This window comes from Hippopotamus amphibius, chromosome 8 (assembly GCF_030028045.1).
Source record: "Hippopotamus amphibius kiboko isolate mHipAmp2 chromosome 8, mHipAmp2.hap2, whole genome shotgun sequence".
NCBI classification, from domain to species: Eukaryota; Metazoa; Chordata; class Mammalia; order Artiodactyla; family Hippopotamidae; genus Hippopotamus; species Hippopotamus amphibius.
In genome coordinates, this window is record NC_080193.1 from 140,219,498 (window position 1) to 140,245,188 (window position 25,691).

General features: G+C 36.3%; 1 protein-coding gene across 11 annotated transcripts in view; it reads right to left on the reverse strand.

The window, feature by feature from the left end:
* The window catches only part of LOC130858183 (sodium channel protein type 3 subunit alpha), an 80,750-nt gene extending 73,657 nt beyond the window's left edge, over positions 1-7,093 (reverse strand). For all 11 annotated transcript variants that reach the window (XM_057744214.1, XM_057744212.1, XM_057744208.1 and 8 more), the window contains exons 1-2: positions 6,830-7,093; positions 1,293-1,411 (exon numbers count right to left, since the gene is read on the reverse strand). In XM_057744214.1, the coding sequence (XP_057600197.1) occupies positions 1,293-1,411; positions 6,830-7,093 (383 nt within the window). The remainder of the gene's footprint in view (positions 1-1,292; positions 1,412-6,829) is intronic.
* Positions 7,094-25,691: the final 18,598 nt, after the last annotated feature.

Sequence of the window (25,691 nt, forward strand, 5' to 3'; positions counted from 1 at the left end):
GAGGTGTGTGAAATTGCACTGCAAGGGAGAATGACCATTCTTTAGTAAGTTTATAGTATAAATCTAAAAGTTATACTTCGGATATCGTTTAAAATTTCCACCAACAGACAAAAGGTTAATGAGTGCAGTATAATAAGCTTGAGAATGTACAGCCCTGTATATTCAAGGATTACATTGATTGAGCAGTCTTATAGTTATGTAACTTGTTCCTTTAGCATTTGCAATGTAAGAATAAAGGGAGAGACAATTTTTTGCTAATTAGCTAGTATTATTTCCTAACTATTTATTTTCACTTGAGAGTGTGGGAACTTATCAGGCCATTTAGTTATCTTCCTGTATCCAGTCCACACCATACCTAAACAAACACTGCTTTTAAACTTTCCTAAGAATTAGATGTAGTAATTTCTCTTAGGATCTCGATCCAGACTTCATTCCTAGGAAGTTTATGACTACATATTTTGAGGTAAGTCTTTTATTTTAAAGCATAAATACAACATCAAACCATAGAATGGGAGAATTAAAATGCACTTCAAAAGATTATCAGTCTTATTTCCCCTGTATCTAGGTTTATCCTATCTCTTTTGTCTCTCTTTTAGTTTTTATGTTAGCCTGTTTTGAATCTGTATGTATATGATGCCCATTCTTGAACACTGCCTCTGAAGATCACCTTTCTATTTTATTATCACTCCTTGAGAACTTTCTTGAAATCCACACCTATTATGTCATTTTACATATATATTTTGACTATCATTGTAAGTAGCTTTAAGTTCAATGATTTTTAAATTCATATTATCAATCAGATACATAGGCACATAGTAGTTTAATACATACATACTAAAGGAAGGAAAGAGGGAAGGAAGGGAGGGAGGAATGAGGGGAGGGAGGACAGGCCCAGGTAATGAAGATACAGGACAAATTAAGGCACAAAAGTTTCAACATTTGGTAATATAGATAATAATAGTAAGCACAACAGACTGTTTCTTTAGCAGTGGTTATGTATGGTCTAATTGAGGTTGATAACAGTTTGAAGGAGATTTGCTGTTATTCCTATTACAAAATGTGGTTCATTTACACATTCACTATCATGGTTGCATTTTTACTTCTAGAATCATAAGTCATTCTACAATAATCTTGTTATAAATAGCAGAAAATCAATGAGTACAACAGATTAAACAACAATATTACCATTAATCTCAAATAAATTTTATGTATTTTTTTAAAAAAAGAATGATATATTTTGTAAAATCAACTGCTAGAAAACAGCATTTAGACAATTCACATGAAAAGGATATGAATGTACCAAAATCTTAATAGCAATTTTCCTAACAGGGTTTAGCGGAGTTAAAATATACAAGGCAGAGGTGGCACTGAATCGGAAAATTGCCTTCCCTTTATTCAATACTATAAAAGTCTGAAAGAGAAAATATGAGAAAAAATTACTAGATTAGACATGTGGCTTATTTGAAGAGCTTACACACATAAAAAAACTTTTTACCTGATTTGTTTGAAGTTGTTTAAGCCAGTTTGTATATCGTAACTATAAACACGTTAGATGTTTCTCCCTTAGATTAACATAGAGTTACAAATAAAGATATGATATACCATTATCTAATCTGTCTCTCATGCATCAACTTCCTGATACAAACTGATGATCCTACACAAAATTTTTACAAAGTTGTAAGGTGAGTTTATGGACTCTGAGTCTATCTAAGGCTTATCATCTGTCTCCAGCTTTGGTAACTTTTCAGATTATTCTGTACATATTGCTAATAAAATAATATTTTATAAATATTTTAATTACATCGTCTTTTACCTCCAAAGTTTATGAAGTCTATTTTCCCTGCTATAAAATATTCAAATAGGCTGAATAACCTGCTTTTGCTCATTCTATAGATCTGCTGGTAATACTGAGAAGGAACAGCTGCGTTAAGAATTAGGCTGAAATACATCATTTCAAAGGGCATTCCATAGCTAAAATCCTGTGACCTGAAACCTATAATAATCAATTTAGCATTTAAGCTGTACTACCTAGTGATTACCTAGTAGATCTCTCTAGGATCATCTTTTATTTTATTCCCACCAAAGCATCTCTGTTCAAGACAATTGAATTCACTTGTCAATCCCACCCATGTCAACATCTCCCCCTGTTTCTGAAAATGAGTCTCATAGAATCCTACAGAAAGGAGGCACCTGAAAGGTCATGTAATACAAACTTTCTCCCGTTTCAGGTCCATAACAGACCTGACAGTAAGGTCCCACCTACAATGACCCACTGTTATATCAATATCAAAGGTTCTTAGTCCTGTCCTCATGTTAGAATTACTCCTGGGGTTATTTTAAAATTGCCGATATATGGGATCCATGTGAGAACAGTTGAATCAGTTTCTGGAGGACAGGCACAGACAATGGGATGTCAAAACATTTCCTCAGGTGATTCTAATACGCAGCCAAGGATTGAAAATTCCTACTTTCTGAGGATGTCCTCAGCTATCAAAATCATCTCCTGCGTCATGTCTTTCTAGATAAATCACACTGCCTTCTGCTCACTCTCTAATTGTTTCCCTTTTCCAGTAAGGCTTCGTGTATTAATACACACATTGGCACGTGAGGACTAGCTTAGAAGTTGTTATAAATCATTGAGCATAAAGAGCTACCTTTTCTCCATTTTCCCCACAGTATTTAATAACCTGATTTGCAGATAAACACTTTTAATTAAATGTGGGTTTACCTTTAAGATGCCATTTACCTTTAAGACATCTATTCTATATAACTATTTACTTAATAATATGTTTTTATCCTTTAACTAAGGACTATGTCCCATACATTCATGTTCATTGACAACATGTTCTGTTTGAATAGGTATATTGTGAGTATAATACTTATATTTTATAAATATAAAATACTTATATTGTAGGTATAAAAAGTAGAGAAAACAACTTCTCTGAACATTGCCCTTTTGTAGTGAAGACCATGGACCTAGCCAACCATTTTCTATGATCTGTACTCTATAAATTTGAACAATTCTATGACAAGGGCAAATAAACTGTTCTTTACTAGCACTGAGATTATCCACAAGGGAGAGTGGACTTGAAGCACAAATGCATTAAAGGATTTTTTGAATTCACAGGATTAAATCATTTAATATTATAGCTGAACAATCTAGATCCATTTAGACATTCAGTGACAGCAGTAACGTAAAGTTTACCATCGTTTAAGGTGCATTTACTCATGCTTTTTTGAAACAATATCCCTGAAAAAGCCACTTGTAACATTGAGAAGATTTTATTTTGAAAAATCTCCAAAAACAGAGCAAACAAGAATGAACTATCCCTTTAAACATGGAGTCCTCTCCTCTTCCTACAAGATTAGCCTTTGCAGTACTAATGGGATTAAAAACGACATGCCAAGGACATCTTAAGTGAATTTACTGATTCTGGAACAAAGCAGACCTTAAGAACACAATCCCAGTTTATTTCTGAAAAATAGCCCCTAACACAAAGAAAACTTTGAGTTCTGAGAAATGAAGAATAAAAGGTTAATGTCCTGTATGGTGAAAAAATTACAAGAAGGGCATTTGAAGTTTGGGGCTCTTACGTTATTGAGAGATATACCTAAACTGAAAATTATTTGACAGAATGACAGGTAAATAGAGGAGAGATAAATAGTGTCAATTCCCAAATCTGTTCTCCGAGAAATGATAAGTATCGATGTGACTTAAAAAAATAGTACTGCATATTGATACTAAGGTGACATGTATTATATCCGGGAGTATGTTAACCTGGTTTTATCTACTCTGGAATACTGCTTGTTTGTTTTTTCCAGGTAAATGCACATATTACAGGTTCACTAAAATTTTTGCTACTTGAGGCAAGAATAAGTTCTCTGAGTGGAACCTCATACATCAGAGAATTCAAAATTATATAGCCACATTTGAAAAACATTTTCTTTTATTATATTAAAAAACACCATATGTAGTTTTGCTTAGTGGTTAAGAGCTTTGGCTCTGGAGCCTGACTGCCTGGGTCCAAATCCTAATCCACCATTTATGGAATGTGATTTTGGGCAAATTACTTAACATCTCTGGGCTTCACTTTCCTATCTATAAAATGAGATTAACATAATACCTGCCTCACCGGTTCTTTGAATATTAAATAAGTTATGCCAGTTAAAGCACTCAAATAGTACCTGACAAAGTATGAGCATAACAAATTTTAGCTATTATTATCACTGTCAGTATTCTTAATTTTACCCGATCAGTTTGAATGTCATTAAAATACATTGTAATACTGTTTACATGATTAAATTAAGTATGTAAACTGTATCATTAATTGATGGAAGCAAATTTACATAGTGTTTTACAATTTTAAAATGCCTTTCACCTGCATTATTTCATATAATTAACAAGCTCTATACTATATTTTAAATTCCAGAACTTCTCCATTAACTTCTTACATTAGCTTCTTCTATTCTAAGAACTACAAACTACCTTTTGCTTCAATGGCACCTCAAACTTCATCTTTATAGACACTTCATAAAGGAAAGCAGTGGAGACAACAGTAGAGTGAAGAGTCTAGATGTCTCTCAAGATGGGTCATGGCCATTATGAATAAATCAGGGTTCAAGTCTTGTTGTCAGACAGGGAGGCAATAGAAACTGACTTTGTTAGCACACAGAGAACAATTCTGTTTCCTAGCGGCAGACTCACGTTAACCAAGCTTGAAAGCCTGATATAAAATCAGAATGCCAATCTATTTATATACAACCAGATCTATTACTGTCACATGGGCTGGAATAATTGCCAGAACATAACCAGCACATTCTTTCCTTAAAGCAGATCTATGGGAAACAAGTTATAATAAGATATTCTTTGCTGAGGGTGGAGTCCAAATAAGCAGACTTAATTAAACAATACAGATGTTTGATAACATCTCAGTTAGGTAGTACAGTGTAGCTCCTCTACAATGAAGTGAATTTCTGGGAGGAAAATGCTTTCAGGGCTACTACTAACTAAAGATCTTTCTCCCTGTGAAAATGCTAATGTTTGTCTCTATTATTTTCTTTTTTCCTTCTTAATTTTACCAATTCCCTTTCTTAAGAACACTTCCTTTCTTTGAGTAGCAAATACTTTTAATCCTGTCAGAGTATAGTCATACCCCTGTCTCTTTAAGGTATCTTTGCAAATATATAGTTTGGATCCATAATTTTCAGAGAAGAATTTTCTTCTAGTTTCTTGGGAAATGTCTCACTGTCATCATTATGCGTAATAATATGGTAACTAAATTTCAAAATTTTCTTTATCAATTCTATAGTAAAGTGCTGGAATAAATTACCTTTAGAACTGTAAGAATATATATTATATACCACCTTTCATGAAGCTAGTTTAAAAGGAAAAAGAAAGGACCTGCTTATTTAAATTTGCTACATAACTTTAAATAAAGCATTTTAAGGCTTGCTACTCAAAATGTGGCCCATGTCCTGGCAGCACTGGTCTCACTCGAGGGCTCATTAGAAATGCAGGATCTGTGGCCCCACCCCAGATCTATGGAATCAGAATCTGTGTTTTAACAAGATCCTCTGGTGATGCATATGTACATGTAAGTTTAGAGGTGGGGCTAGTTCCAGGTCTGAATGGTTGTCAGTTCCTTTAGCCATCATTGATCTTATAAATTGTATGCTGCTTAAAGAATGCAATTTCTTTAGCCAATTCTTTTTAAAAGGGCTGCCTTCAACTAATAAAAGTGCTCAATATCTCCTTTAATCTGTAAGCCAATAACTCATGGTAATATTAATGTATCCTTAGTTTCTCCATAGGCATGTTTTTATGCTTGTGAATGTGAAATATAAATTGTGGTTGTAAGATGCCAAAATACCCAATTAGAAAGCACAGAATCTGTCATCCATTTTTTACATTTTCTATAAAATACTGCACAGCTGGTTTAACATAAAAAACTAGCTAATCCTGACAGAATTATATGGTTATTACAGTATTAGGAAGGCACAGTCATAACTGTTGATTTAAATCATATATAGATGGAAAAGCTTGAGGGATTTTTTTTTTGGTCTTCTGTTCTTGACATTTTTTTTCTCAGAGTGATGTTTTAACAATATGTATGCGTTTCAGAATCTAGCCTGTCACAAATTAAGGTTCAGAGAAGTTCCCAATCATATTCCAGGTTAGTGGACCAAAAACATGTATCTTTGAGTGAACATGTTTCTCAATGTATATCTTCCTATAGGAGGATGCTAAGTAAAAGATTATTTATTACCCTCTAGAATACAAATCTATTGTGAAGAAACCTCAAGCCAAATAACTAAAAAATAAGTACTTGTACCCCATAACTCTTCTTTCGCATAGCTATTATTCTCTTGTCTACTATGTGCTTAAATAAGTCAGCAAAAACAATTTGCTTTGTTGATGTCAGTTTTAATTTTGACAATATCAGCTACAATGAAATTGTAGAAATTGTTCATCTCTTTATATCTCACCATGTGGCCAGATCTTGACCTCATTTCTTATAAATATTTCTGCTTATTATATTGTACTTAAAAATAAGTGGCAATCGGGCTTCCTAGGTGGCGCAGTGGTTGAGAATCCGCCTGCCAATGCAGGGGACACGGGTTTGATCCCTGCTCCAGGAAGATCCCACATGCCACGGAGCAACTAAGCCCGTGTGCCACAATTAAAAAAAAAAAAAAGTGGCAATAGAAAATATTATAAAATCTTTAATACTAGAAAAATTATGGTGCAGTATACATATGGGCCACAGCAAAGTATATTAAAGTTAATAGTTAAATTAAAGACTATTGGAAGGAAAAAATCAACACTCACTTTCTTACTGATATAGTAGGGGTCCAAGTCCTCCAGCGGCTCTGACACCATCCCTGGAGGGATGTCGCCATAAATAAATGGAAGGTTCTTTCCAGCTTCCAAGTCACTATTTGGCTTCGGTTTGTTCTCATCATCATTGTCTTGTTCTCTCTTGGGTTTCTTGGCTTTCTCTTCGGCAGCACGTTTTTCGATAGCAGCAAGAGATTCTCTAGTGAAAAGGCGGAAGCTTTCAGGTCCTGGGGGTACCAGCAGTGCCTGTGCCATCTTTTCATCCTGCACATTTAATTACGTTTAGCTTCTTGCATAAGAATAGCCTACAATTAAAAAAAATGCATGAGAGTTAGGAAAACAAGTGAATGAGAAGGATTAAGAAAATCAACCAAGATATTTAATGTTTCTTCTCGTAATTTTTTTAAAGTATAAACATTAAGTAGTGCTTTTCCTGGTGCACTATAAATTTTAACTTAGAAACATCATTCAATCTAATTTTCAATAAGCCAACTTTATACGTCTATCAAAAGTCTGCTCCGATACTTTTGCACCAAAGTATAGTAAACGTTTGCTAAAGAGTAATGCCAGGAATGCTTGTCAATAAAATTCCTCAAGGACCCATTATTTCTCTCCTTCCTCCTTTTATCACATCTTACTAACTCTCCAAAGGAAGAAATCCTGGTGACAATGCAGTGGTATAGCCCTGACTCATAAAATCTCAGAATAGGAGAAGAAGGTTTGCCCAACCCAGCCACTGTTCTGGACATCAGAATCATTGCCCACTGGCTCTCCAGACAAGGTCTGGCTGTCAGCAGGCACAGAGAAGTCAAAACTGTTGCCTTTTAGCTTTTCACCTGGGCTCCTTCTGAGGTATCTTCTGAAGCAATGCAGAATATATTTACTTCCTTTCCCAGCCTGCTGCTCTTTAAGTATTCTAAGACAATTTTCATCTTCTTCCTGCATCTTCAGTTTGGGGTAGTGTAGTAAAAGCATGGACTATGGAGCTAGACTCCTTCCGTTCTAAACCCTGGCTCTGCCACTGATGAACTGCATGACTTTAAAAATGTAACCCCTCGGTGCTTCAGTCTTCATCTAAATAATAGGGATAATATGAGAACTGACCTTCCAGGTTATTGTAAAAAATAAATGAATTAATTTACGTTAAATGTTTAGACTATTTTCTGCACTGTATTAGCGTCAACTATCATAATCTAATTATCTCCAGTTCCTCCAGCTATTTCCTCTGTTGTGTTCCTCTGTGTTTCCTCACAATTCAAGCCACTCTTCTTTAAATAAAGTCTTAACTTGCTGGAACTACAACTGACTGTGGAGCTTCAGGAATGGGCTGGGAAGTGCAGAGTACAGGGGCACGTTCACTCATGCCTACCACCTGGCTGGGAGGGGAATGGAAATAAGGCGGACGTGGAATGGAGCTGCTGAATTTGCCAGGGAAGGGAAAAAATTCTATCTGCTGGAAATATGACAGAACTGTCAAAAATACAGGAAATCAGCTACATAAATTTTAAAACATAAATTAACAGTTATATTATTTTGCATTGTGCCAAGAATCTCATTACAAAATCAAGATAGAAAATAGAAACAATAACAACAAAATACGAGTACGTCAGTCATCTTGTAGAATGATCTACAACCATGGCATCAGAATAATCATCCAAGTCATCTGTAACGTTTTCCCTATCCCCAACCGCCCACCTGCCTCTGCCCCCACACTTATTCTCGTCTCCATAGTAGTTTATCCCTAAATGGCCTTCAATTCTTACTAGTTTCTTGCATGGATATACTGAGCTTCCAGAGAAGGAGAAACTCTAGATCGTATAGTAACATAAGAGAAATGTATAGGTTACTATATGTTTTTTGAGTGTACATCTGAGTTGCTGGTTCCCTGCTCTGTTCTAATGACAAAAAGTATTTTAATACTTGTGTCTTTTTATTGAATTCATATTCATAATATGACATTGCTATTATATTTCCTGCTATTATGAAGGTATATTCTAGGTAAGTTATAAATTATCAGACTTATCAAAAAATTGTACCATTTTTGCTACTACCTCTGAAAAAGAACTTCTGATTTGTGGTGGGACAAGGCTCTTTTCTATGCTCCATCAACTGGTATATAAGTCAGAAGATTTGGGAACAGTTATTCTGTTTTACTTACAAATCAATCAACCATTTTGTGACTTCTAAATTTATGGTAGATGGCACAAAGTAGAATTAATGGTTTCAGCCATTTTATGTCATTTCAATAGTGACATAGTCATTCCAACTCTAGGCTGCTGTGGAATAATCACAGCTTTTACACTTTTCAGTGTGGAAGGAGTTTGCCCTTAACTGCAAGCCTTAAATACCCAGGGATGTGTAATCCACCTGTCTTTCATCACCTGTCATGAATTGAATGGATGAGGTTCTTCTCCAGTGCTAAATGAAAATGACACAGCATGAGAGAAAGGCCTTTAAAAATTTCTATGGAATGTGGTTGCTTTCTTAAGGGAGAAGAAAGGTTACTTTTGTGTTTGAACATTTACTTGAACTGATTTTGGTTTCTTTACTGACAATGTAATGAAAACCATGCAGCAATCGGTAATAGAGACCTAGATTAGTATTGTCTGTTACTAACAGTTTGTCATTGAACCTTCGTCAACCTCAGTGTCATCAAAGTACCTTATCATATATGTGGCAACACTTTGCCATAGAAATAACTACTTATACGTATTTAATTGGAGTCTCCTGGTTCCTAAGTTTTAAAATGAAATTAGTTTAAACATGCCTAATGTAGAAATCTTTCAGTAATCTTACAGATGACTTTGACTTCTCTGAGATGGCATAGAACAAGGTACCATCACAAAATCATGAAAATTTACTTAAAAATAAATAATCCTTTACCTTCTTGTTCACTTATCAAGGGCTAGAATAAAAAAATTTGAGCTTTGGTCAAAAGGAAGTAAAGAAGTCTCTTTGAAATGCCTATGCTGCTGTCTTTAAATCCTGAGAAGACAGGCCAGTTCTAGACTCTCAGCTTTTTGTCTGCAAGGGGAACTAGGGTTTGCTCAATATTTGTATAGGCTGAGATACTGCAGATTATAGTGAACAGAGTTTCTCAGGGCTTCATCTACAGTGTTGCTGTTTAGAAATCTCTCATAGTTCTTTGGCAGTTCTATTTTAACTTTTTCCCTCTTCTTTCTTGTTCTTTGTGAGCTTATTATATAGAGCTGTTACATAATTTTATATTCCTATTAGGGCAGAGTTTAAAAAATTAATTCCTACTGATGCCTTGGTGTAGAATATATATTATTAATGAATATATGTGCATTATAATTTATTAAAACACATCAAATTTAACATATCAAATTTTCTCCAGAACTGTCCTTGCAAGGACAAAAAAGGATAAGAGATCTGAGGAGGTGATCTCTTTGATTAAAAACTGAAGTGTTTGTGTGTGTTAATGTGTGTGAGTAGAACAAATGTATCCTTCTGTTAATCAAGAGAGACTGTGGTTCAAAATATCCTGTTGTAGGGACAGATGACAGAATTTCAAGCCCGGAGGAACCTTAGGATCATTTATGTGTGAAATATTTATTAAGGGACTACTACATATCAACACCGTGCTTGGACTAGATACCCATAGTCCCTGCCCTTAAAGAACTGACAGTCCACTGAGAGAGACAGATTTCTATACTAATAATTATAATACGATTATATATAACTGGTTGTTGTCTGAGGTCCATAAAAGGGAGCAATTTATTCTGCCCAGAGAGGTATGGTTCAGGCAGGTTTTCCTGCAGAAGTGATATTGGGGTAGGTTTTGTAGAATGGTTGGGATTTGACCAACTAGTTGTGGTGGTGGTAGTTGGGGGAGGGTTGGTAGGAAGACATATCAGTAGAGACCTACTGGTATGCAGGGTAGGCAGGGAGTCAACATGTATATGGACCCAGAAATAAGAGAGAGCATGGATTTTTTGGGAGGGACTATAAGCAGTTCATTATGGGTAGAGACCAACCTGCCCAAAAGGGAGTAGAAAGAGAAAGGAATGGGAAGTTAGGTAGGATATAGATCACCAAAGGCCTCCCAGCACAGTAAGGTAAGCTGTGGGTGGGGAGTGGCATGATCACTTTGAAGGTTGGAAAGATGGTGGCAGTATGAAGGGGAAACAGGTAGGCGGCGATCCTAGAGCAATGGTTTTCAAATATTTTGGTTTCAGGATCCCTTAACACTCTTAAAGTTATAGGTGACTTCAAAGAGCTTTTGTTTAAGGGGAGAGTTATCTATCCTTGTTTACTGTATTAAGAATTAAAATAGAAACTTTAAAAACTTTAAAAACATTAACTTAATAATAAACCCTTGTACGTTTACATATAAAACAGATTTTTAAGGGAAATAACTTATTATCCCAAATGAAAAGAATTGAGTGAGAAGAATGAACTTGTTTTACGTTTGGGCAAATCTCTTTACTGTCTGGCTTAATGGAATACAGCTAGATTCTCATATCTGCTTCACGGTTCAGTCTGTTGAGATATGTTGTTTTGATTAAAGTACAGGAAGAAAACCCCTTCACATATATGTAGCTGGAAAGTAGGAAGAATTTTAATTTCTTTATCAGGCAATTGGGAATATAATTCTTTGATAAACACCAAAACTGTACAAATGGTAGTTTCTTAAATTAGTTTTGATGTGCAATCTGAAACAATATCAGTGAACTTTTGATTGATCTCACTCTTTGGATGGATTATGTACCATCATGCTAGATCATTTGGAAAATATCAGCACATTATTATACAGATTTTCCAAATTTTGACAAATTTTATTATATAACATTCAAAAATCACATTTGTTAATAACACCATTGATCTCTTGGGAAAAGTCATAATGTGTTGTGAGACTGTCAAGCTCCCAGTGTCACGCAAAAGTTTTTCCAAAATTCCAATTTCCACTTGAAAGCTCCAGTTTTAACATCAACAACAAATGCTGTCATTTGCTTTCCCTGAAATGACAGGTTTTTTCTTTGTTCATTTTTGAGAAACTATCTGCCAAATACCCGAGTCTGAATAACTGTAGTTTGTCAGTTCTTTCTTTCAAGTGAAAATGGTGTTCCATGAAAAAAAAAAAAAAAAAAAAAAAAAAGGCGGTGTATTCAGCTCCTGACTGACTCAGTCACACAAGTGCTTTTCCTTGAGACAACCGTGGTGCTCAGTATGCAGAAGAAGTGCTTGATGTATTTCTTCCCTATCATCATACAGAATATTAAAAGACGTGTGTTCTTTAGGGTCAAGATTTAATAAAATTAACAATATTTACTGCTTCATTAAAGATGTTCTTATGTGAACTGGCTTTTTTTCCTTACTGAACGTGTTTGGTGGTGAAGAAAATAAGGACTCTGCCTATGGTTTGATGCCACTGCCTTGATTCCTGCTCAGGCACTAGCAGTTTTACCCCATGACCTTAGCACTACCAGTGCAAATGTCAAAACAGTGGAAAAAGGCAAATGAAACCTTGGTATTATTAAGAAAATTGTGTTGATTTCACAGCCCCACTGAAAGGGACTCAGGAACACCCCATTGTCTGCAAACTACCCTTTGAGAACAGCTTCCCTAAAAGCAAGCAGATGGACACCAGTGAAATAAAGCACAGGGCAAGAGAATTTAACTATAGCTTTACTATTTAAGGACATGGACTTGGCAATCAGGACTGTATTCAAGCCCTGGCTCTGCTACATTCTAGCAGTGTGACCTTGGATAATTTTTTTTTATCCTTCATAATCTTCAGGTTCCCTATCTACGTAAAGAAGATAATGATAACACTGATAGCACATACTTCATAGAGTTAATGTGACCTTTAAATGTGAAAATGCATCTAAAGGTGAGCAGATGCCCGGAAAATAGTAGGGGTCAACAAGTTAGAGGGAAAACAAACCACGGCCCGAAGGCACATGGTACTCAAGGCACAATTAGAAAGAGAAGACTAATGAGAGTTTGTGATGATTTGATATGAAGGGTGAAGAAGAGTTACAGGGTTAAGTTCATTTCCAAATTTCTGGTTTAAACCACAAGTTTAACCCAACTGAGAAGCAGAGAAAGTTTGTAGGGCACAATAATAAATTCTCCTTGAGTTTTATTTAGTTTGAGATGCCTGTGAGACAACTGGATATTTAATAAAAGATATGTCTGAGACTCAAGAAGGCTGTCTGGGCTGGGAAAATGTTGATTAAGGAGTCACCAGTTGAAACTGAAGAGTATGCAGTATATTATTTAGTAAAAAAATTGGAAAGATGAATAGGCAGGACTCTTGTGACTATCAATTTTTAAGGAGAGGGAACACAGAGGATATTAGACAATGAAATTAGAACAGTTATATAGATGCCAAAAGAGGAATTTCCAAGATGCTAATTAAAAGGCACGCATTGGATCTGACAATTAGTCCAGCTCCCTGCCTTTAAAATAAACAAGGAACAGGCACAGCGAAGCAAAGTAATCTTCACTGACGTGTCTATTGACAAACACAAATTGTTGCTCTGAGGCAAAACATTTTCCACACAGTCTCTTCTTGACTGATTTTTTCCTATTATTGTTGCTGTTTTTTATCTTGAATCTTACTATTGTGTGATTTGATATTAAAGATCTAAGCTGTATATAAATAACTACAGGAAAATTAATTTATAATAGCTCAGTTCAGTTTTCCAGGCTCACATATCTGTATGCTATGATACTAACATAAGCTGCTGAAACTATATGAAACCAACAAATACAATGAATACAAAACTAATAATTGTTAACGAATCAAAATCTGAGGAAAACAGCACAGTAAATATTTGGGGTATGCTGTGGCATTACTGCGGCAAAGACAAAGCATTTTTTCCATTAGTCATTCAGCCTGTGAATTCTCATCTTGCCTAATTTTCCAGACTAGAAGACAGTTTGGTGAATTGTATTGGTCTATAGCCTGTTAGTATCAATAGTTTCTCTCTCTCTCTGAAGGGATTTTTATAATTATGTTACAGACAAAAGCAATTAGTTCTGGTTTATTACCATGGAAACAAAATTATGTCAGAAGCTGTAAGTTTGCCATCTTCAAGGATGGAAAGTCGCTCTGTGGCATGCAACTGGAGAGATTGGGGAAAAAAATCCAAATGTATTTTCATGTTCTTGATGACAAGAGAGGGCATGGTCAGGGAAAGACTGGGTCTGTTACTAAGGAAAGGATACTGTCTGTTTTCTTGGTATCAACAAAAGAGACTATTCCAGGAAGAGCATAATCAAAAAGACAAAATGGACCAATTAACTACTGTCCTACTAAAGAAAGTTAATTTTTTCCAAAGGAATTTTCATTTAGGACAAATGGTTGTCTAGTATTTGCTATACAGCCTCAGGTAGCTTATGTGACCAAAAGCATATTTTATCAAAGGCATACGCACAGCATTCAATGCATTGTAATATTAACACTGGACACTCACCAAGGCAGAATAAAATATTATTTTCCATATTTTCAAAGAGTTTTGGAATAATACTTCATTGGTGTGCTTACCTAACCAGCTGGTTTTGAGGATTAAATAACAATAATAGATAAAACTCAGTTGAATGATTACTATGTCTCAGACATTCTGTCATGTAATTTATGCACACTAACTCATTTAATTGTCATTTTAATCTTATGAGGTTAGTGCTATTATTATTATTCCCATTTTACAGATCAAAAAACCTAGGTGTAGGTAGGTTAGGTAACTTGACCAAGTTACAAAAGTAATAAGGTGTCAGGATTTGAACCTAGATAGTTTAGGAAAAAACCTGGGCCTTAAGCCTGCAAAATGAGAAGAATTTTAGTTCATGTTTTCAGAAATGGAATTAGTATGAGTCAGCTACCTTATTAGGAGAATATTATGTATAGAGCCCTGTGTTAGGAATGAGGTGGTGCAACTTCTAAAAAATAAAGCAACAGAGTCCTCACATTTGTTTTAAAGTAGAATACAAAACAAACAGGAATGAATGAATAAACATAAAACCCACATCTAATAGATACCTGCTCGCATGTATGCTTAGCATTTTGGAGTTATTTAAAGGTAAATTAGAAGTTCCGGCTAGCTTCTTCTTCTATGCAATGTACCTCCTGTTCTTAGTGTGATGTCAAGGAATTCAGCATTACTATTGGTTTGGACAAAGCTACTGAGAAAGTAACTCTGTAGTATGGATATCACTATGCCATGGCCAAATACAAATGAAACCTAGACTTTCTCTACCATTGTTCCTTTCCTGTTAGCTAAACTCATGATTGTCCATACATACATATTGTTATTTATTTACTAACTGTTTAATAAAAGAACTATTTTTGCCTTTCTCTACCTGGACTTAATATCATGCCTCCGAAAAAAATAGCTGAGTGTGAAAGCACAAGTTCATCTCTGTCTTCAGAACAATTTTTGTCTTAGAAATAATAATTATCTTCTAGGAGATGATGTTCCCTGTGACTTTATCTTTATCAGACAGCGATAAGTTCAGAGAGACAACTGCTAACTAATAATGACAATTAAGCCAACATTGCAGTAGACAAATTGGCATCATTGGTTTTATCAGCTCCTGAGTTTTTCTACTCTGTTTGCAAACTGAAGTAAATTTTGTGTTCATCTTCCTAATGACCAGTCCACTTCTACACCTCCTCCAAGCCCCTTGCCAATCATTGGTTAAGGATTAGGCATTTGGTCCAATTCTGGCCAATAACAGGTGAGGGGAAGTCTGCCAAGTGGGTGTCTGTAAAAGCTTTCTTCACTCAAAAGAAAAAGATCGAAGAGGAGACAGAATTCTCTGTCCCCTGGACCTTATCACATCAGGGTATGATACATGGCACTACTGCAGTTGCTTACAACCAGAAGGGATGCATTGTGAGGGCAAAGCTGACACATGGAGGGTGCAGATCACAGAGACAGATCTGCCCCTGGGCTCTCGATGGGCCACTCAGCTCTTGGACCCAAACAACCTCTGCACTGCTTGTTATGTTCGATAAACATTCCTTTGACTTGGATAATTTTAGACAGCCTTTTTAGTTAGTTGCAGCTGATATACCAAACAAATAAACACTCCTTAGTAGGTTCAAAAACTTGGCCAGTCCAGAAGCCAGCTTACAATCAACTTCTGACCACATATTTGGATGTCCTTTATCCTATACAAAGAGGTGAACTATGGAACCAATTACCAAATAAATATAATAAAATTCAAGTAAATACAATCCTGGGTAATTTACTAAATACACAGGATGAAATCTCTCTTGAAAGAAAAATAAATAAAAATCTGGTTAGTTTCTCTTTATTACATCAATAGACTTTATCATCATTCCGCTCCCTGAGGTCATCTCTGCCATGTCTCTAAGTGTCTTTCTCTTTGGAGGAACAAACTAGTACGGAGTCAGGAAACCACTCTTCTACTTTCTTTTTGTCCTGAAACTGCTGCTGTTGTTAGCTAATGAAGATTTTAGTTTACTTTCCACAAACACAGATTTATACCCACTCGCAGTTTAGGTACCTTAGGTAGTCACAGCACCTTTTTCTGGAAAAGCTCCAGGCCACTTCTGGGAATTATCTCGTTTGTTCTTACGCTAGCCTTACAAGAGATTCTGCGCTTTTATTCCAGCAAGCCACTCTACCACAAATCCTTGACAGGTATCTCATCCCTGATGAATTCTGATGTGGCTTGACATCAGCTTTCTTGCTCCATGATCTGTATAGAAAGAGAATATAGGTGAAGTGAGTCCAGCATTTTTGGCATTTGGATTGATGTGGGTGCTCTAGTTCTGAATCTGGATTTTTGTACTTTGTTTACTTATAGTCCTAGATCAAGAAAGCAGGACTGACACAAAACAGGTTGTTTGACCCTTGTAAGCAACATGCCCTTGTGTGCTCAAGGAAGGATGGGGCCGGGAACCACTGTCAGGATCCTGAGGTGGGCATGAGGTTCACTTTCCTTTGTTGGCAGCCCTGATTCAATCACTCCTTCTGAAGCCAGGCTGGAGCTCTACAGCATCTTCTTGTTCTTCACCTCCTACTTCCTTCCCTCCTCTCCCTTCTTTACTTCCCCTTTGTCTTTTTCCTTCAAATACCGGAAAGATTGAAGAGGTAGACCAGTGTGGAGAGTGTGGGTTATTATTCTAGTGGAGGTTGTGGGTTATTATTCTAGTTCCTTTTCAGCTTCTTTTCCTCTCCACCTAAAACCCCATTTTATTGGCTAAGATAAGACCAATAAACTATATTCAGTGGCTTCTAAGAATAAATTTTAGATAAGCAGAGGTGAAAAAACCAGCATGTTAAATCAAGGCATAATATACAACAATCTGATGTCATATTCCTTCCAGCTATAACCATTAGCAATGGCTAAGCCCAGTTAAACCGTGATTATTTAAAAGACAATATATGTAATTTTTAAATCAGCCATCGGTATTTTAAAAAATATTTAAGTTCACTTATACAAAGCTTACAAGTCAAACTTGTCTGGATCCTTAGTAACAAATACCCTTTTACAATTTACTATGACAAAAATAACCATTAAATGTCACCTTTTTATTTAATACATAGTCTTTAAAAATCTTTGTCTTCAGATGAGAACTCACTCCTAAGCTACCAATCTTTTCTCTAATCTGTCATCAGAGTGATCTTTCTCAAACATATATCTTACCCTTATTAAAATTTGTCGGGGGTTCTCAGTGACTTATACTCACTTTAGCAGAGTGTGCAGGTGCCTTTAAACTCTGGCCTCTGCCTCTCCTCTCTTAGCTCTCATAGACCTGGCTCTGCCATTTGCTGGCTCTTTGACATGGAACATGTTACCTACCCAATCCAATTTTTAGTTTTCCATCTTTAATGGAGATTGTAATACCCAATGAAAGAGGGTTGTTGTTAGAATTAAATGATCTTACACACACACACACACACACACAGACAGGCAGGTAAAATCACTTGTACAATAGCTGGTATAAAGTAGATTTCCCATAAAAGCTGGAGATTTTAGTAGTAATAGAAGTAGCAATAATAGTAATAATAGTATTATAGTTATTATTACTTTAATAATACCCATCAGACAGACCCATGAATCAGAGCTTGAAACATTACATTGTTAAATAAATTTATAGTCCTTAAATAAGTGTTAGTTCCCTCTACTTTAGCCACAGCTTAAGAAATGCTACTTCTCTCCTTCACAGCACGTAAACAACTGTGTTTTACATACCTTGATCTCCAGCCTGACATATAATGAGCATGACATCAACCAAAATATCAGTTTAGATATCCCAAATTATATGCAGTCTTTTCTCTGGGGACAAGAAGAGGGGAGAGGTAGGGAGGGCTAAATATCAAAGAGGAACTAAGAAATTAAGGAGGAACGTAAGAGTGGAGTTTTAGGAAGCGTGCCAGAAGGTTCGAATTTGCTTGAGTTCTCTTTCTTCAGCCTCTCCTTGTGAAAATCACTAATTCATGGATGGGAGAAAATCTCTCTCATGGCCTGGGTTCCCAATGGGAGAGGTTTTTTCAGTCTCAAGGACATGGGAAATAGCAGTGATTTCTGCATATGGCCTCATGCTCCAATTTAGGTCTCATACTTTAAGTTGTATTATGTCTTAATAAGATGTCTATCTCATTCATCTTTCGAAGTAGACCATGGCTTATAGATTAATCAAAAGATAAAATTGGACTACTCAAGTTGAGAAGAGAATGAAGATTCTTTAAATCGGTTCCAAACTTCAGTGAGCATAAGAATCACTTGGATTACTTGTTAAAGCTGCAGATTTCTGGGTTCAACCTCTTGAGATTCTGAAAAAGTTGGTCTGAGGCAAGGCCCAGGGATCTGCATTTTAAACTAGCTCTTTAAATGAATGTGGTGGAGATGGCACATCGATCACAAGTTAAGAATGTTGTCCTGGGGGCTTCCTAGGTGGCGCAGTGGTTGGGAATCCGCCTGACAATGCAGAGGTCATGGGTTCGATCCCAGCTCCAGGAAGATCCCACATGCCACGGAGCAACTAAGCCCGTGTGCCAAAAAAAAAAAAAAAAAAAAAAAAAAAAAAGAATGTTGTCCTGAAGGAAAAGAGTAGAGATTCCTACAAACATGAGATGGTTGCCTTATACAACCAAGGTTGGAATTCAGCTCTCAGTAGGTAAGAAATGTTCCCAGTAGGTAAGAAAAAGTGGAAGCACACTGGGTCATGTGTTTTTGATTTTATTTTAGGAAACAAACAAACAAAAAAACAATTCTTAAAAGCAATGTACAAAAAGACAAACTTTCTCCAAGAACTAAAGTGAGGGAAGACATTTTGCTATCCGAAGGGACACTAGATATGCTTAGCAGATGTGTTAAATTTAATTTTACAGAAGACCCATACGAGGTTTACTAAATAAAACTTCTGCAGATGGCTAAAATTAGTTAAACTCAGTGAATTCCATTAAGATGGTGATAAGATGATTAGAAACTATACTTTCAGATTATTTAATACAAGTATTGGACCTGGAGATCCCCCGCACATGGATAGCCTACCTTTGAAACTACCTTAATAGAATTTTAGCAGTTTGGAAATTAAGGGGAAGTTCTTTATACCATGAATAAGGAGAAGTGGTTGTTAAAGAGTGTGACAGAAGCTTTATTCTGAAAAGGGTAGGTGTCACCAGCTGAGGAACTTCGGACAAAACAGCTTTAATTTTATTTTTCTTAACTCATTTTTATTTTTACTATTAAAGCTATTAATTGTAATACTAATACCAATAATTGAATTTTCTAGAGATAAGTTCATATTTACTTTTGTGTTAGTTTATCCTAACAATTGATTTATCCTTTAATATCTTCTAGTCCAGTGTTTAATTTTTGTCTTACTCCAGCTCCATTGTTTTTAACCATTATTTTGCCTCTTTAGTTTACCCTTTAGCTATTTTTAGCCATTTATGCAGTTTTCTTTCCTTTCAATCCTTTTTAGCTTCCTTTATGCTGACATGATGTACCTGCTTCAGAATTTTCCAGATCAAAACCATTTCTGGCAGGCATTAGGCTATAAAACTCTGGGGACTCAGTTAGCTCTTTGTGCAAGGGCTGAAGCAGATCCAAAGCTGCTCACTGAGGCACTCACAGATTTTGCCAGCAGGTCCCTGGCAGCGTTTTCCCAGGGGCAAGGGGCAGCTTTCCATCTGGATGGGATCGCTAGTTGGCTCTTCAACGTCTGTAATAGCCCTATCCTACCAGCTGCTCATTTAGTTTTAAGACTTGAGACACTTATTTAGGAAATAACTTCAAATGGTCCAGTCACCAAGATATTATGAAGTGAAATACTGGAAATTTGTCTAGGGAGCAAAACCATACATCTATTTCTCTGTGTACTCCAGAGATTGTCTTGGAGCAAATTTGACCATTAGCAGACTAAATGGGGGTCTAGGTTAACAGAAAATCTGGGATTTCTTTCTTTGAACTGAATTAAGTTCATTTCTGCCTTACTCTAAAAATGGTGAGCCCAGGAGGTTCGGGGTTAAATGTACATTCTAAAACTAACTTCATTAATGCACAATCTTTAACAGGTTTATCATCTGCATTTCCCCCATTTTCCTTGTCTTCAACAGTCTATTGCACATAGATTTTGAAAAAATAATATACCACTTAACTTTTTCATAGAGATGGAATATAATAAATAAAAGTCAAATGTCTCTAAATACATGATTTAAAAGATTTATTTTTCTTAAGTATGAGTCTGTGCTTCTTATAAACAAACCATTTTTCTCAAAGACTATTCTTAATTTTACAACGAAAATAAATATTAAACATTTAGAAGCCCAGTATCCTAAAATTGTAAAGGATCTTTCAGGCCATCTAGTTTCACCAGTAGAGTTTATAGATGTGATCCTCAAAATTTAGCATCAGAATCACCTGTAGGGCTTTTTATTAAAACAAAGCTTCTCAGGTCCCACCCCAGAGTTGCTAATTTTGTAGATATTGGTGAAGCCTCAAATTTTGTGTTTCTAAAAAGTGCACAGACGATGTTGATGATGCTGGCCCAAGAATCACATTTTGGCAGTGACTGGCTTATAGAATCCAGAAGTGGTTTTTTGGTTTTTATTTTGTTTTTTAAGTTAGAAGCATACTGCTCTAATTTTTATGATTTCTCAAAGATGACAGACATAGCTTCTTCAGTCTCGTTTGTTCATTTTTTAATGTCCTGTGGTGTAACTCTTCTGAACTTGAAAGGATCTATGGCAGTATTTCATAGCCTGACTCCTTATTTTCACCCAGCAGTCAGAGTGATTTGGGGAAAAGAGAAAGCAAATCAAGTTATTCCTCTGTGCAGGAGCCTACAGGAGCTACCCAGAGTAAAGGCCAAACTCCTTACAGTTGCCTCTAAGACCTTATGATATGGCCTTTCAGTTACCTAGCGGAACTCATCTTGTGCTCTCCTCCTTTCCCACTCTTCTCTAGCCAAATTGGCTTCTGGCTGTCCTCTGCACCTTCCAAACACACATATACTGTTCCCTCTCCCAGGAGTGTTCTTTCTTCTAGATTGCCTAACTTCCTCACCTTCTTCAAGTCTTGGTCGAAAGTTTACCCTTTCAAAGAGACCTACTGTGCTTCCCCTCCAGCTCCTTACTCTGCTTTATTGTTTCCAAAGTACTTATCACCTTATTATACTATATAATTTACTTATTTATAATGTTTTTAATTAATCTTTATTGGAGTATAGTTGTGTTACAACATTGTGTTAGTTTCTACCGTATGGCAAAGTGAATCAGCTATACATGTACATATATCCCCACTTTTTGGATTTCCTTCCCATTTAGTCACCACAGAACATCAAGTAGAGTTCTCTGTGCTATACAGTAGGTTCTCATTAGTTATCTATTTTATGCATAGTATCAATAGTGTATATATGTCAATTCCAATCTCTGAATTCCTCCCATTCCCCCCCCTTTCCCCCTTGGTATCCACACATTTGTTCTCTACATCTGTGTCTCTACTTTTATTTTGTAAATAAGATCATCTATACCATTTTTCTAGCTTCCACATATATCCGTTAATATATGGTATTTGTTTTTCTTTTTCTGACTTACTTCACTCTGTATGACAATCTCTAGGTCCATCCACATATCTACAAATGACCCAATTTCATTCCTTTTAGTGGCTGAGTAATATTCCATTGTATATGTGTACCACATCTTTATCCATTCCTCTGTTGATGGACATTTAGGTTGCTTCCATGTCCCTGCTACTGTAAACAGTGCTGCAATGAACATTAGGGTGCATGTGTCTTTCTGAATTATGATTTTCTCTGGGCATATGCCCAGTAATGGGATTGCTGGGTCATATGGTAGTTCTATCTTTAACTTTTTAAGGAACCTCCGTACTGTTCTCTATACTGGCTGTATCAATTTACACTTCTACCAACGGTGCATGAGGGTTCCCTTTTCTCCACACCCTCTCTAGCATTTATTGTTTGTGGATTTTTTGATGATGGCCATTCTGACCGGTGTGAGGTGATACCTCATTGCAGGTTTTGTTTTGCTTTGTTTTGTTTTTGTCTGCGTTGGGTTTTTATTGGGTCATAATTGTGGCACGCGGGATCTTTGTTGTGGTGTGCGGGCTTCTCTCTAGTTGTGACACATAGGCTCAGTTACCCCGCGGCATGTGGGATCTTAGCTCCCTGAGCAGGAATTGAACCCATGTCCCCTGCATTGGAAGGCGGATTCTTAACTACTGGACCACTGAGGAAGTCCCTTCATTGTACTTTTGATTTGCCTTTCTCTAATAGTTAGCAATGTTGAGCGTCTTTTCATGTGTTTGTTGGCCATCTGTATGTCTTCTTTGGAGAAATGTCTATTTAGATCTTCCCATTTTTTGATTGGACTGTTTGTTTTTTTTTGATATTGAGCTGCATGAGCTGTTTGTATATTTTGGAGATAAATCCTTTGTCAGTTGCTTCGTTTGCAAATATTTTCTCCCATTCTGAGGGTTGTCTTTTCATCTTGTTTATTATTTATTTTTATTCTCATTACTCTAGGAGGTGGGTCAAAAAAGATCTTGATGTGATTTATGTTAAAGAGTGTTCTGCCTGTGTTTTCCTCTAAGAGTTTTATAGTGTCTCGCCTTGCATTTAGGTCTTTAACCCATTTTGAGTTTATTTTTGTGTATGGTGTTAGGGAGTGTTCTAATTTCATTATTTTACATGTAGCTATCCAGTTTTCCCAGCACCATTTATTGAAGAGGCTGTCTTTTCTCCATTTACAATGTTTATTATTCATTTTCTATTTCTTCTGGGGAGAACATAAGACTTAAAAGGGCTGGAATGTTTGCCTTTTTTGCTCCATTTTGTTCACCAATGAATCCCAAGTGCTTAGAACAGTGCATAGCACATAGTGGGTGCTCAACAGACATTTTTTTGAATAAATGAATTATTTAATTTTAGTTTTTCAAAAAGATTTAAATTTTTTTCTTAGACATTGTTTAGAAGTTCAGCATACAAGTACTCTTTAGTAAGTCTTGTATTCTATTTAAGGCAGCATATTTTATAATAGCAAAGTCTAGTAAAAAGCCCAAAATAATCACTAATAGGGGATTGGTTAGGTAACTAAAGTAAATTAGTTTTGTATCATACAGCCATGAGGATGATAAAACATAAAAGAACAACAAAAGCCAAATTCTCTATAGGCACAATATTTCTTAATTATGCAGTCCTATTTAATCTAAATCAAAATACATGCATTCAAATCCTGTTTACCTCGAAGATAATTGACTAAGTATGCTGAGTTTACCAGACTCTCTTTAAAACAAAGCAAATTGAGGACTGAATGTTTTACTCAAAGAATTCCCCACTTCAAAATATCTTGGAGAAATAATAGTAATGATAATAGAGAACACTGACTAAGCACTTGCTGTGTGCCAGGGACTGATTAGCTCATTTTATCTTTGCAATAACCCTGTGAGATAAATGTGATTATTACCCTCATTTTGCAGATAAAGAAACAATAGAGTTCAGAGAGAATAAGTAACACGTCCAAGGTCACATGGCTAGTAAAAGACACCCAAAGCCAGGGTCTTTTTCCTCTAGAAAAAGTAATAATCAGAGTCTCTCTCTAAAAAATTTTACTAATCTGCTTCTCCAGCTTCATCTTACATGTATGCTCTTCCCTAGTCAAACTGATCTATTTGCTATTCCCTGAAAGCCCCCAGTCTCTGGCCTCTGGCTTTCAAAAACATTCCCTCTGCCTGAAATATCATTCACCACCAATTATTGTCTGTTAAAATCCTCCCTATACTCCAAGGCTCATCATACTCAAATTCTGAGTCAGAAGTGATTTTGTGTTCCTCTGAACTCCAAAGCATGCACATATTGCCTTTAAAATTCATATAATAAGCCAGCTCTGTGGCTTAGTTGGCTAAAGTGCCTGTCTCGTAAAATTCATATAATAATTACAATATTCTGGCTTCTGCTTTTATTAAGGATGTGCCTTATTGCTTCCACATTTTAAATTCCTTGAGGATGAGGATTCTATTGCCTACCTACCATAGTAAGCAGGGCATTATTAGATATCTGTTGAATATAATTACCTAAAACAAATTCTACAAATACCTTGTCCAATGTGGTAGCCCTGGCCACATGTAGGATTTGAGCACTTGAAACGTAGCTAGTGCCAAATCTGAAATGATAATACTTGGGGTATACTGGCTTAAATAAAAAACAGCATTAATTTCACTTGCTTCTTTTGTCTTTTTTTTTTTTTTTTTATGTTGGCATCTAGGAATTTGCAAAGTACATATGTGGGTCTCATTATATTTATATTGGCTAGTGCTCGTCTGGTATATACCTTTCCCCTACTTCTTCACCCTCTACCAAGTGATCAAATCCATAAACAAATGGGTGAACTAAGAAAGAGGACAATCCCCTGTTCTGAGATGCTCTAAAAGGGAGGGGCAGTCTCTCTTTGGATAGATAATTTTTTTTGCTTTACTTGGTCAGATTGTTATTTTTTGTCCTTAATTCCTAGGATTTTGGACCAAGAAACAAGTGAACATTTTGTGTGTGTGTGTGTGTGTGTGTATGTGTATGTGTGTGAAATGCATGCATGTATTTCTGGAGCAGAAACCACAGTTAGATCAGAATATAACCAGAATTATAGGAAGCTTTCTATTTTGAAGTAAATTGGCCTCATGGAAAATAGAAAGCAAACGAAGTTCTCAGCCCAATAAGCAATCCTTGATCCATATTCCTACCATAAATCAGTTTTGCTTCATCCATAATAGAGAGCCTGCTGAGTTGCCCTCAGCCACGTCTCTCCTACTGCTTGCTGGTGCCTTGTGCTTTAGGCAGTTTCTTTCCAGGCAACCACAGACAGTTTACTGACTGTAATGAAAATGACAGCGCACTGTTTTCACAACAGAGTGTAAAGAGTCGGTTGCCTTTTTCACTTGGCAACCTGAGGGAACTTGAGGTACAACTTGCATTACTTCAAGATGGTGGTGCTTACTTCACAAGTTACCTGCACTCCTTTGATGCTTAAAATACAGAGGATTGAGATTTATCTAGCCTGGAGAAGGGAGGCTGCAACTCTGCCTTCAGTTCAGTGCTCGTGGTAAACTCCACTGGAGTACAGACTGATTTAGGTGGGTCTGCAGTTTGGCTGTCATGTGACTCTTCACCAGCCTTCTGGTGAAGAACCCAGCCACCTGAGTGGCTTCTCTATCAAGCATTCCCCCCAGATAGGTGGTTATAATGCTGTGAAGTCTGATTACCCTGAGGTGGTGCTGCAGAAGCCAGTGTAACATAATGGAAAAGCATGCCCTGCCCTATCTTTTTAGAAACAAGCTTTAATGAAAAGATAAGGAAGAAAACGGAAAGAGGGGAATGTGACCTGTGAGTCAGGTA